This window comes from Sorex fumeus, unplaced genomic scaffold, assembly GCF_029834395.1.
Source record: "Sorex fumeus unplaced genomic scaffold, SorFum_2.1 ptg000063l, whole genome shotgun sequence".
Taxonomy (NCBI): Eukaryota; Metazoa; Chordata; class Mammalia; order Eulipotyphla; family Soricidae; genus Sorex; species Sorex fumeus.
This window is the reverse complement of record NW_026606120.1, coordinates 62,668,285-62,681,250: the sequence shown is the minus strand read 5'-3', so window position 1 is coordinate 62,681,250 and position 12,966 is coordinate 62,668,285. Positions and strand designations below refer to the sequence as shown.

At 47.7% G+C, this 12,966-nt stretch overlaps 1 protein-coding gene and 1 pseudogene across 1 annotated transcript in view; both read left to right on the top strand.

Moving 5' to 3' along the window:
• Positions 1–3,208: 3,208 nt before the first annotated feature.
• SCPEP1 (serine carboxypeptidase 1) overlaps positions 3,209–12,966 on the top strand; it is a 32,700-nt gene continuing 22,942 nt past the window's right edge. The window contains exons 1-3 of the mRNA XM_056127327.1: positions 3,209–3,315; positions 8,008–8,153; positions 12,480–12,569. Of these exons, the coding sequence (XP_055983302.1) occupies positions 3,237–3,315; positions 8,008–8,153; positions 12,480–12,569 (315 nt within the window). The 5' untranslated portion in view covers positions 3,209–3,236. The remainder of the gene's footprint in view (positions 3,316–8,007; positions 8,154–12,479; positions 12,570–12,966) is intronic.
• Positions 7,284–7,394, top strand: LOC130036315 (uncharacterized; annotated as a pseudogene).

The window sequence follows — 12,966 nt, the reverse complement described above, 5'->3', positions numbered from 1 at the left end:
GCGCCCCCACCTCGGCAGCCTCCGCGGAGCGCCACCTGCTGGTCGCCTGCGGCTACTGCAGCCTCTGGGGGAGGACGGGTTGGGGCAAGAAGGGAGAGCGGGTAGGTTCCAGCTAATGCAGCCTCTAATTATGGGGGCGGGTGTTGGCGGGGGGCACGAAAGGATAGCAGGTGAGTTCCAATTCTGCTCATGACCCACCTAGATAAGAGCGCGAATGAAACGCTCTTATTCCTTTTTCGCTCATCCCCGTTGTATGATGAGCAGGCCCACAGTTCTTGTCAACGGGCTCTCGTTTGGCAATGTTGAAAAGAAATATTTGGAAATAAACTAGCTTTCCAAGTTAGTATTTGTCTCGTCACTATATTCTTTCACTTTCTCGGTGTCCAAAAAGGTTCAGATGAGGCTTACGTGATTTATAAGACCACTTGGCTCTTTCGTGCGCACCCAAACTAGGTAGGACCTAAGCCCAACCCCCACCGGACTTATCATTTTGTCTATCATTATTATTTTATTTTATCTTATCATTTTATCTCACTAGCAACGTATGTGTGTTTTTTCAATGTACAGTCTCAATGTACAATTTCAATGTACAATCTCATTAATTTGGTTTACAGACATAATCCTTTTTTTTTTTTTAGCAATTGTAAATGGTATTGTATTTTTTATCTACTTGAAGGAGGAGGCTCCTACACCCTCAGGAGCTCATTTTAGCTCTATGCTCACAAGTGACCCCTGATGGTGCTCTGGTGACCTTACGCAGCGCCAGGGATTGAAATAGGGTGAGTGTGTGCAGGGCAAGCACCATAAGCACCTCACTTTCTGCACACTCCGAATATATTTTCTTTTTCAAACAAGGGACTGGAGCAGTAGCACAGCAGGTAGGGCATTTGCCTTGCACGCAGCTGACCTGGGTTCAATTGTTCCGCCCCTGTTGCAGAGCCCAGCAAGTTACTGAGTGTCCCGCCCACATGGCAGAGCCTGGTAAGCTCCCTGTGCAGCTTGTTACTTTTTTTGCGTTCAGTATGCTAAAGAACAGTAACAGGGCTCACAATGGAGACGTTACTGGTGCCCGCTCTAGCAAATCAGTGAACAACGGGAGGACAGTGCTACAGGGCTTTAAAACAAGATACAACAGCAAGCACCTTACTACCTCTGCACACACCCCTTTTGATGGGGGCAGTTTGGGCCACCCAGCGATGCTCAGGGGTAATGCTACTTCTGGCTCTGCACTCAGAAATCACTCCTGGCAGTGCTGGGGGAACAATATGGGACGCCAGGGAACTTCGGGATTGAACTCCTGTCACCTTGTGAAAGGCAAGGCCCCTACCCGCTGTACCATTGCTCTGGCCCTCTATTGTATTTTTGTTTTTTGTTTTTAGGTGACTTCTGGTGGAGCTCAGGGCTTACTCCTGACTCTGCGCTTAGGGATCACTTCTGATAGGGCTCAGGGAACCAGATACAGGACCAAAATCTAACCTGGTAGACTATATCAAGGCAAGCACCCTGCGCACTGGACTATCTCTCCTCTGGTTCTGGGTCCCTCTTTAAAGTAAATTACTTTCTTATGTTGAGTTTCCATGTACTTGGTGCACTTGGGACACAAATACATTGTATTTGTCCCATAATTCTGACACTCCTGCCATCTCAGAGCTGATATGGATTATCTTTTCAGTTTGACCTCTTTCCAGCTCTCATGTATGATGAATGACTGTCATTGAAATCAGAACTTGGTCGTTGTAATGTTCTGAGATCTTGAATCTCAATGTTTTCACTGACTTTCTCTGACTCTGGTTGAGAGGGGAGGAGGGGAGGCTACTAGTTGCAGGTGAGGCTGTGGGATCAAAGTCTTGGCCCCACTACTTGGACTTTGCTCACCCTGAAGGAGAGAAGGGACTGGGGGGAGCCCAGTACTGCAGAACGCTGAGGAGAGTTCCTTGTCATTCAGGAAGCATTCTCAAATGGACTCAGGTGAACTCCTTAGGCTCTGGTTCTTCATTCACTTCTTTGAGTTTGAAAATTTGAGAAATAAACTCTCACAAACATACAGGGTTGAATTATTATTCCTGTCATTTGTGTCTAAGGAATTTAAACTCAGAAACTGAATTTGAAATTTGGGAACTAGGGCCAGAGAGAGAAAACAGTGGGTAGGCATTTGCCTTGCACATGGGCAAACTGGATTTGATTGCAGAAACCCCATAGAATCTTCTAGGCAGCACCTGGAATGATCCTTGAGCCAGGAGTAAGGTTTGAGCACCACCAAGTGTGGCCCAAAAACTGAAAAGAATTTAAAAAATAAAGTGATTGTGGTGAGGGGCTGGAGAGACAGCACAATGGGTAGGGCATTTGCCTTGCATGCGACCGACCCAGGTTCGATTCCAGCATCCCATATGGTCCCCTGAGCACCGCCAGGAGTAACTCCTGAGTGCAGAGCCAGGAGTAGTCTCTGTGCATCTCCAGATGTGACCCAAACAGCAAAAAAAAAAAAAAAAAAAAAAAGACTGTGGTGAAAATGTTAACAAAAAATAATGCTGATGACAAATTTGGGGCAGGGGGAAACAGAATTAAAACTTTTATTTCAGAAGATAAAATAAAAAATAAAACTAAGAAATGTCCCAAATGCCAGCAAGTTATGTAGAATCTGTTTTTTAAAATTTCTCAAATATCTCTAATACACATAGTTTTATACAAAAATGTATATTGCAAGCAAATCTCTGAAACTGGAATCTCACAGTCCGTGTGATTTGGGGCAGAAGCGGCAGCTTTTCAAACGCTAGATCTTTCAATTGAGAGGGAAGAAATGAATTGGTAAGGGGTATATGGTTCAGTAACCTCTCGGTCCTGTCTCATGACCCACCCACGTCTGACACATCGCAGAACAGCTCGTTCTCTCTGCTACCTCCCCCAAACCGGAGAGTGGGGCAGTCAAAACACCCTGGCGGCTCGGTACAAAATCCCATGAGACCAGCCAGGAGCAAGGCTTGCATGGGTGACTAGAAAGCCTTCCCTGGAGCCCAGGCCCCACCCCACGAGCGCAGGTCCCGCCCCAGGTTCTGAGCACGTCTCAGCCCCGCCCCTTGAGTTCATGCCACGCCCCACAAGGTCCGGGCCACGCCCTCGCCCGGTTCTGAGCAAGCCTCAGCCCCGCCCCGAGGCCAGGCCAGGCCCCGCCCTCCCCGCCACGTGACCAGACTCGGGGGTTCCTCCTGCGGTACGGCTGCTGCCGCGCCGTCTTCGTCATGGAGCTGTTGCCGCGGGTCTGTCCCGCGCGGCCGCCGCTGCTCCTCCTGCTGCTGCTGCTCGTGGGCCTGAGCACAGGTACGTTCCGGCAACAGAGGCATCGGCTGAAATCAGCTCGCTGTCCACTTGTTCCCTGTAGCCCGTTTCTCTCTCCCGGGATGAGTTGTTGGGACAGTGGGTTTGTGATTTAAAAAAAGAAAAAAAAATCTCTTCCCCATTTTCAGTCTTGCGTAATTAAATTGCTTTTGACCCTTCTATTTTAAGGTGCTTTTCCAAAAATCGACTGGGCACGAAATTAATGGAAATAGAAGTAAAATAAAATAAAAGGCGTCGCTGTTGTGGGTGATGGATGGGGTGCACCTCCCTTCCCCATGCCCAGATAAACTTGGGCAATGAGGTTTCCACGATCCTAAGACCAACTCCCTTTCCTGCGCTGATTGGCTGTTAAACTAGTCTTTAAAAAATTTTTTTGAACAGAAACATGCGGTTAAATTTTGTTCCCTTGAAAGGTCGAAGCAATAGAGAGGGTAGGGCCCTGGGTTCCACCCGCCTGACTACATATATATGGTCCCTTGAGCCTACCTGGAGTGATCCCTGAACTTAGGTCCAGGAGTAAACCCTGAGCACCCCTGGATGTGGCGCAAGCTCAAAACGAAATCCCGCCCTGACCGAGGTCTTCTTCTTCTGGAAAGACCCCTTTCAGCAGAAACAAGTTGGTGGTTTTTTGTTTAGTTTTATTTTGTTGGTTGACTCTGAACTCAGAAATTTCCCGTCAGTCCAGCCTCAAGGGACCATATGGGCTGTCCCGGACCAAATCCAGGGCAGCAGCTTGGAAAGCAAACGTCCTATTCTGGCCCCTCAAATGTAAATTTTGATAGGTTGTGTACTTCGGCCCAGCAAATTGGTGTTTAATAGGATGACTTGCAAATTAATTTTGCCCAGCTAAATGTTTTCTGGTCTGAATGGAGACCTGAGAATTTGGACAAGCCATACATTGGTCTTGTGAATTTTAAGCAAGTTCTTATTTTCCCTTATGTCAAAGCCCTTCATCTTGTGTCTGGGAAATGTTCTAGGTGTTGCCCCCAAACTTGCACAGGGGTCACTGTCTGGGAGGGGAGGAATGCAGGGGGGATTAAGTCGAAAGGGACCCAAGGCAGGTCTAGCATTTTCAAGATGACTGCAAGCTTGTGTTCCTTGCACATACAACCTCAGAGCAATAAGGGTCATATTCTGGGTAATAATATTCTGGTCATCCCCTTTTGTTCCTGCGATCTGGTCCTGCCTTTCCTAATATTTGTCCTAGCAATCTTCTCTAATTTGCACCCTTCTCCTCTAGGGGCTGGTTTGTGTTGTTTTGCTTGTACAAAAGAGCTTGAAATTTAAAAATTATGGAACTAGAAAGTAGAAGACTCCAGTCACCAAGGGTGTTGTTACCTTTTAACTTCAGTGTTATTGTTATTTTAACCAACCTAGTTGTTTTTGAGAGAAGACACTGTGTCATGAAACTTGTAACTTGTAACTTTAGTAAAAAGTAATATATAGCATGTATTTAGTCTACTCTTTCCTGATACATTTTTTTGTAGATACTATACAAATTACCTTAGGAAAATTGGAGTTGCAGGATTAAAGGAGAAAGAGATGCAATATAGCTGTTTATATATATATATATATATATATATATATTTATATATATATATTTGTTGTTGTTTGGTTTGGGGGTTTTTTAGGCCACACCTGGCAATGCTCAGAGGTTACTCCTGGCTCTGCACTGAGGAGTTTCTCCTGGTGTTGCTTGGGGCACCTTATGAAATGCCAGCGATCCAACCCTGCTCAGCTAAATGCAAGATAAATGTTCTATCGTCTATATGCTATCCCTCTGGCCCTGAAATAGATATATGTGTATATATAAATATAGAATATTTTTTGCCAAATTGCATTCCCCAAAAGTTGGCGATTTTTCTCTTGTAAAGGTGCCAGTCTGTTTTCACTTTGTGAGAAAGTTGTAGCTGCCATTTTTTCTTGGCAAAATAAGCACAGGTTATTTATTAACCTATTTCTTTAATTTTCATCTTTGAAATTTAGGGTCAGAGCAGTAGTACAGCAGGTAGGGCGGTGCCTTAGCCATGGCTGACCCTGATCCCCAGCTCCCCCATATGATCCCCTGAGCTCCTCTACGAGTGACTCATGGGCACAAAGCGAGGAGTAAGCCCTGAGAACCACTGGATGTGGCCAAAAAAAAAAAAAGGTGGGGGGAATGAAAGTGATGTTGAAACCCTTCTACAGACTAAGGGATAATAAAGTGGTTAAGACACTGGACAGCCAATCCTGGTTTGATCCCCAGCAACATGTATGGTCCCTGAAAAGAAATTAGGAGTGACCCTGGGCACAGAATCAGGAGTAACCTTTAGCACTGCCATGTGTGACCCATACCCCGTCCCCCCAGAAAAAATAACTTTCACATTTTTATAACATTTTTATAACATTGTGGTTACCTACATAAATAATTTCCTTGTAGTCTTTGCTAATTTCTTTAGGACTTCCAAAAGCCTTTTTTCTTTTTTTTTTTTTTAAGTAGAAAGGTTTGGGGAGAACCTTAGTAACTAAGTTCAGAATTTCCATTTCTTTAAAATTGATCTGCATGTTTGTTGCAGATTTTTTTATTGTTGTTTGCCTTTTGCATTTGATAAATAGTAATTAACAGATTTGTGCTCTGTTGATACTTTCCTCTTTTGTCTCTCTGGTATGTGTAAAATGCTATACCCACTCAGATATCAGGAAAACATTGAACTATATTTTCATATGCGGTAGGGCGTTTGCCTTGCACGCAGCCAACATGGCCAACCCGAGTTCGATTCCTCCGCCCCTCTCGGAGAGCCCGGCAAGCTACTGAGAGTATCTCGCCCGCACGGCAGAGCCTGGCAAGCTCCCCGTGACGTACTCATATGCCAAACACAGTAACAACAAGTCTCATGATGGAGACGTTACTGGGCCCGCTCGAGCAAAATCGATGAACAACAGAGGACCATGACCATTTTAGTATTTTAATTTTTAATACCTTAAATTCTAAATTGATCCACTTGGAATTTATTGGTTTGTAATATTGCAAGAACCTGCACTTCTTTTTTTTCCTTCAAGAAAGTTTATGATTTCTCCAGCATAATACAATGAATAATCTTATATTTATTTAATTGTCTTGGTTTGGGGGCCACATCCGGTAGTGCTCAGGGCTTACTCCTGGCTCTGTACTCAGGGATCACTTCTGGTGGGCTTCGGGGACTATGTGGGAATGAACCAGTCAACTGTGTACAAGGCAAGTGCCCTACCCACTGCACTGTCCTTCAGCCCCTAGAATGAATAATCTTGTCCCTCCGAAAGTGATGCCTGTTTGGGAATAGCTCATCAGGCTGGAGATTGTGCTTTGCATGCAAGGAGTTTGGGTTTGAGTTCCAACATCATATATGAAACCCTGAGCACGGGCAGGGCAATATGATATTTTTAAAAAAAGCCACTCCATTGTGTTTTTACACTTTTTCCCTTCGAACCACCCACCTATCCCAGCCTGCCTCTATGGCAGGCACCTGTCTTCTCTCTCTCTTTCTCTTTCTATCTCTCATTTTAGGCATTATGTTTGCAGTACAGATGCTGAAAGGTTATAATATCTATCCCTTTACCTACTTTCAATACTCAGCTCTTGTCCAGAGTGATCATTTCCAACTAGTAGGGCTGGAGCAATAGTACAGCAGTAGGGCGCTTGCCTCGTGCACAGCCAGCCTGGCTGAGCCGGGTTCGATTCTTCCGTCCCTCTCGGAGAGCCCGGCAAACTACCCAGAGTATCTCGCCCACACGGCAGAGCCTGGCAAGCTACCCGTGACATATTCAATATGCCAAACACAGTAACAACAAGTCTCAGAATGGAGACGTTACTGGACCCACTCGAGCAAATCGATGAACAACGGGAGGACAGTGCTACAGTGCCCCCCAAAAATATGTTTCTCTCATATTAAAACAGAAACTCATTTCATGTTTATTGTTTAAAATCCAAACACTTACGAATATCATAATCGGGGCAAGCTAAGCATTCACTATAGTAAGATCATGCGTGTGTCCCCATATCTAGTTCTTTACCGAGGCTCTTCCTATAAATGCTGGTGATAAATTAAAAAAAAAAAACAGGGAGAGATAGTGTGTAGCAGGTAGGGGGCATTTGCCGTGTATGTACCTGACCCAGGTTCGATTCCTGGCACCCAATATGGTCCTCTGAGCATCACCAAGAGTAATTCCTGAATTCAGAGCCAGGAGTATGCCCTGAACATTGCCTGCTATGGCCCAAACCCATGCCCCATCTTACTCCCCAAATTCTAAAAACTAGGCACCAGAAAGATTGTACACGGGTTAAGGTTAAGTTTGTCTCAGCCTTGCTTGAGACTGACTCTAGTTTGATCCCTGGCAACACAGGGTCCCCTGAGCACTTCACGGTGACCCCCTAACACAGAGCTTGGCATTATCCCTAAGTACTGCTGGTTTTGGCCCCCAGTCACAGAAACAAAAATCCAAACACAGCATAAGGGTGTAGAAGGAAATCGGGTCACTGTGGAGTTTGATTTGCTTTTTCTTTTGACCAAGGGATTTTATGATCATTGCCACAAAATGAGGATGAGGAAACTGCTTAAGGTATAAATTAAATCCTTTTCCTTCTGGCCTGGCTATTCCTGCTGGGCCGGGTCTTCAGCTAAACATTAGCTGATGATCGAACTGCTTCTTCTGTTCCAGGAGCCGTCTTCAACTGTCCCAGGGAGGGCAAGGAAGTATGGGATTACGTGACTATCCGCAAGGATGCCCACATGTTCTGGTGGCTCTATTATGCCACCAACTCCAACAAGACCTTCTCAGAACTGCCTCTGGTTATGTGGCTTCAGGTAAGAGACTTCACTTCCAGGCTAGAGGTTGAGCCACGTTTCCCTCACTGATGAGGGAAGTGATTAGAACTGAAGGGCCTTCAGCACCCCGAGGGGGGGTTGATGTGGTACTCAGGCTGGACCTTGCTTATTCTCCAGGCCAGCGAAGGCAGTGTTATGAGAAAGGGGCCAGGTGAGAGGGGGAAAACCCTTGACAGAGGAGCCTGAAGGTACGTCTCTGTGCCCACTCCAGGTGTTCTTGTTTCCAAAGCAGAGACAGGGCCACCGTCACTCTAACCACGCCACATACCCTCCCCTCCATCCTGAATTCTTTTTCTTTTTCTTTTTTTTTTTTTTTTTTTTTTTTTTGCTTTTTAGGTTACACCTGACAGTGCTCAGGGGTTACTCCTGACTCGGCACTCAGGAATTACTCCTGGTGGTGGTGGGAGGACCATATGAGATGCTGGGAACTGACCCGGGTCAGCAAGGCAAACACCCTACCCTTTGTACTATAGCTCCAGCCCCGTCCATCCTGAATTCTTATCTGAGAAAAGCTGATCTTTAAGCACCCAGCCTGTGGTGTCTTGGTTCTCCCCAAGTGTTTGTGCCTTGCTCGGGTCATAGGGTTTCGGGGTCAGGCAGAGGATCCTCCTCGCATTCCCGGAATATCTGCCCAGAGGCAGCCCACACCCACCCACCCAGAGACCAGCGCGGGGGTGGGGTGCAGCAGCGCCCTGCTTCCACTTCTGCCAGTGCAGGCACGCCCCAACTGGGCCTGCAGGTTGCTCCACGGTGACAAGGGTGCCCTGGTACTCTCCTCCCCAGGGGCTGGCTTTGTGTACAGGCCAGTGAGTACAGACCTTCCGTTTGCAGCGAGGGGCCTCTCAGAGTTATGGCCAGGGGCTCCTTGTGGGGCAGGAGGTGAGCCCCAACCCAGAGGTACAGAGACACAGGGGCACCTTCTAGGCTCCTGACCCAGAATCTGCCCAAGGCAAGCACTGGCCTGATAAGGGCCTCTTGTGACTGTGACTGTGACTTCCTTCATGACTTTAGGGCCAGGACAGGACGCTTCCTCTCTGGGCTTTGGCTTTCTGAAGGAGGCTGGCGGAGGGGCCCCATCTGATCAAGGCTCCTCTTTGTCATATGCTACCCTGGGACATGTTTGGCTCTGCAGTGCTAGGTGTTAAACCCAGGCTTCATGCTTGCGAGGCTTTACAGATGTCCTGAAACAAAACCCTCGTCCTTTTGGCCAGGGAGGGAGTCCTCGGACCACACCTACTGGTGCTCAGGGCTTTCTCCTGTTTCTGCTCAGGGCTCACTCCTTTCTCTGCTCAGTCTATTCCTATCTGCTCAGGGGTTGCTCGTGTCTCTTCTCAGGTTCTCTCTCTGTTCAGGGATCTTTCCTGCCTGTGCTTGGAGAACCTTAGGTGGTTCTGGGGATTGAATCCAGGTTGCTACAAGCCAAGCAAGCTCTTTGCCTCCTGTACTGCCCCTTTTGAGGCACTCTCTGGACTCTCAGGAATGTAATTTGCAGAACACTGGATTTTAGAAGTTGCCAATTGTTCTTTTGTTTGACTACAAACTGCAGTTGTTTTGTTTCAGTTAGTTGCTAACATTTTAAACTTTTTTGTTGTTGTTGTTGTTTGTTGGTTCTTTTTTTTTTTTTTTAACAAAAACCATCATCCCCTGTCCTTCTTTTCCACTTTCCATCCCTTTTGCATGCAACTGACCTGGCATTTTGATCCCTGGCACCCAGCATAGTCACTTAAGCATTCCCCCACCAGGAATGATTCCCCTAAGTGCAGAACTAGGAGTAAGCCCTTAGAATCCCCACATATGGCCTCCTCCAATTTTTTTTAAATTTGGGGATAACACCGATCAGTGCTCTAGGGTGATTCCTGTGGTGCTGGGGCCATTTGTGGTACCAGGATTGAAACCAGGGCTCTTGAATGCAAAGCATGTGCTTCAGCCCTTTAACCCTCTCCCCTCTCTCCTGGCACCTCCTTTTTCCTTTTGTTGTTGGCATTGTGGTCACCGGGGTAGGGTGGATGGGGCTTGGATACTTGGTACAGTTAATCTGCAGACGTACGCTTCAGGGCCAGTGTAGAGCCCTAGGCCATGATAGCACGCCATCCCAAAATTCTGTGCAAAGCTGGAAGTGCAGGGATAAGGCACTGGCCTTGTCCGTGACCCACTATGGCTCAATCCCCAGCACTGCCAAGAGTGACCCGAGAGCACAGAGCTTGGAGTTGGCCCCTGAGCACCAGTATGTGTGGCCTGAAAACTGAACCAAACGGAACAGCCACATCGGCCATCTAGCTTCTTGTCCATTACTGGCTGGGCAGATGGAGGCCACTGTCATCATGGCTTATCAGAAATGGGGCAGGGAAAGTGGGATTTTCCCCCCCACCAAATCATGCCCGGTCCCCAGCTGCCCTCCTTTGCTTTTTCATTTTTTCTTTTTTTGGGTCACACCAGCGGTGCTCAGGGGTTACTCCTGGCTTTTCACTCAGGAATTACTCCTGGCGGTGGTGCTCAGGGACCATATGGGATGCTGGGGATTGGACCCGGGTTGGCCATGTGCAAGGCAAACGCCCTACCCGCTGTATTATCGCTCCAGCCCCTGCCCTCCTTTGTCTTGAGTCAGGATCCCATCCCAAGGAATCCACCAGGAAAAAGAAAGGGACCCACTGTTGTTCACGGAGGCACTCTTGCTTCTCAGGCTGCATGATCAGTGTTCTCCAGGGCAGCCACATCATTCTTCTTTTTTTAAAAAAATTTTATTTATTTTTTATTTGCAAAACACCATGAGGTACAGTTGTAAACTTACAAACTTTAGTTCTTGAGTTTCAGTTATACAATGATCAAGTACCCATCCCTCCACCCGTGCCCATTTCCCACCACCACGGGTTCCAGTATCCCTCCCACCCTCCATCCCCCCATCCCACCCTGCCTCTGTGGCAGGGCATGCCCTTTTGTTCTCTCTCTTCTTTTGGGTGTTGTGATTTGCAAAAGAGGTACTGAATGGCAATCATGTTCGGTCTATAGTCTACTTTCAGCATGCTTCTCTCATCCTGGGAGGATCCTCCCAACACCCTTTATTTGGTGCTCCCTTCTCTATCTAAGCTGCCTTTTCCCCTAGCCTGTGAGCCACATCATTCTTAACTGCAATTTTAGACGTCAGTGTCACGTTTCCACCTGCAGGCCTGTGACTCAGTTCCTAATACTACCGTCTGACCTGAGGCATGGAGCTGCTGCCTGGCTTTGCTGTTTTAACACATATACTGTGACAAATAGCTGCCTTCAGATTGTGAGCTTTGGTTTGGGCCACACCCAGCAGTGCTCTGGGGCTGCTCCTGGCTCTGTGCTCAGGGTCACTCCTGGCAGTGCTGACGGGACCGTGCAGTGAAGGGGATCCAACCCCGGTTTCCTGCGTGCAAAGCAGATACTTGGTCTGTTGAGTCATCTCTCTCGTCCTGGATTGTGGTTTGGGACCATACTCGAAACTGTGCTCAGGGCTTACTCCTGGCTGTGCACTCAGGGATCACTCCTAGTGGGGCTCAGCGTATACTATGCGTTGCTGGGATCGAACTCAGGTCAACTGCATACAAGACAAACACCCTTCCTGCTGTACTTTATTGCTGGTTCCTAAAGAAACTTTTTTTTAAGAGTTATTTCAGCCCAGCTGAGCTCATTCTAGGAAGACCAATGATTCTAGGAGGTGGTAGGGATTCCTTAGCTCAGAACAACCCCCCCACCCCATTTCCTCTGGTCAGGACTGTCCTTTATGCTGGGCTGACCCAGCCACCACTGAATCATAAGTTATCAGGGGCAATATAGGCTTTTGTGACTTTGTAATAGCCAAGAATAGACTAAAGTTTTATTTATTTATTTTATTTTTCTTTTTGGGTCACACCTGGTGATGCACAGGGGTTACTCCTGGTTCTGCACTCAGAAATCACCCCTGGCGCTGCTCAGGGGACCATATGGGATGCTGGGAATCGAACCCGGGTCAGCTGTATGCAAGGCAAACGCCCTACCCGCTGTGCTATTGCTCCAGCCCTGTTTTTTTTTTTATTAAAAAAAAAATTTTTTGCCTGGGGGGGTGGTGGTGGGGTTACTCCCAGCGATGCTCAAGGATTACTCCTGGAGGTGCTCTGGGGACCATATGGGATGCTGGGGATTGAACCTGGGTCAGCTGCCAATAAGGCAAGTGCTCTACTCACTGTACTGTCACTCTGGCCCTAGACTAAAGTTGTTTTATTGAACTAACCCTTTGAGTTCTCTGCCTGGCCCTTGACTCTAGTTTTCTCTCTGATTTATTTTTGTTTCTCTTCTCCTCCATAGGGTGGTCCTGGTGGTTCCAGCACTGGATTTGGAAACTTTGAGGAAATCGGGCCCCTCGACAGTAACCTCAAACCACGAACAACTACCTGGGTACGGTGAGGATGACCCCCCACACACACACTGAACTGCCACATAGCCCCTCCAATGCTGATGCCCTTCCCCCAAGAGGCTCCCTGCTCCCCTTTTTCCTCCAGGGCACACAGGCTTCCTCTAAGCAGCCCTTCAAGCTCTTGGAACAGCTCTGCCAGCCGTCTCCTCTCCTCTGTTTGGTGACCTTCTGCCCTCACCAGTTGACCTTATCACCGCCCAGGAGTGGCCCTCTCTGCACTCCCCCTCCCTGAGGTCGCCTTCCATCCACAGCCTCCCAGCCTCCGTCATGCACCATCTCCAGTCCTGCTTCTCCACGGCGGAGTGGAGATGGAATTCATGTCCCTTGAGCCCGGCCCTTGTGTCGCTTTCTCTTCAGTCTTTGCTTGACTGCCTTCCC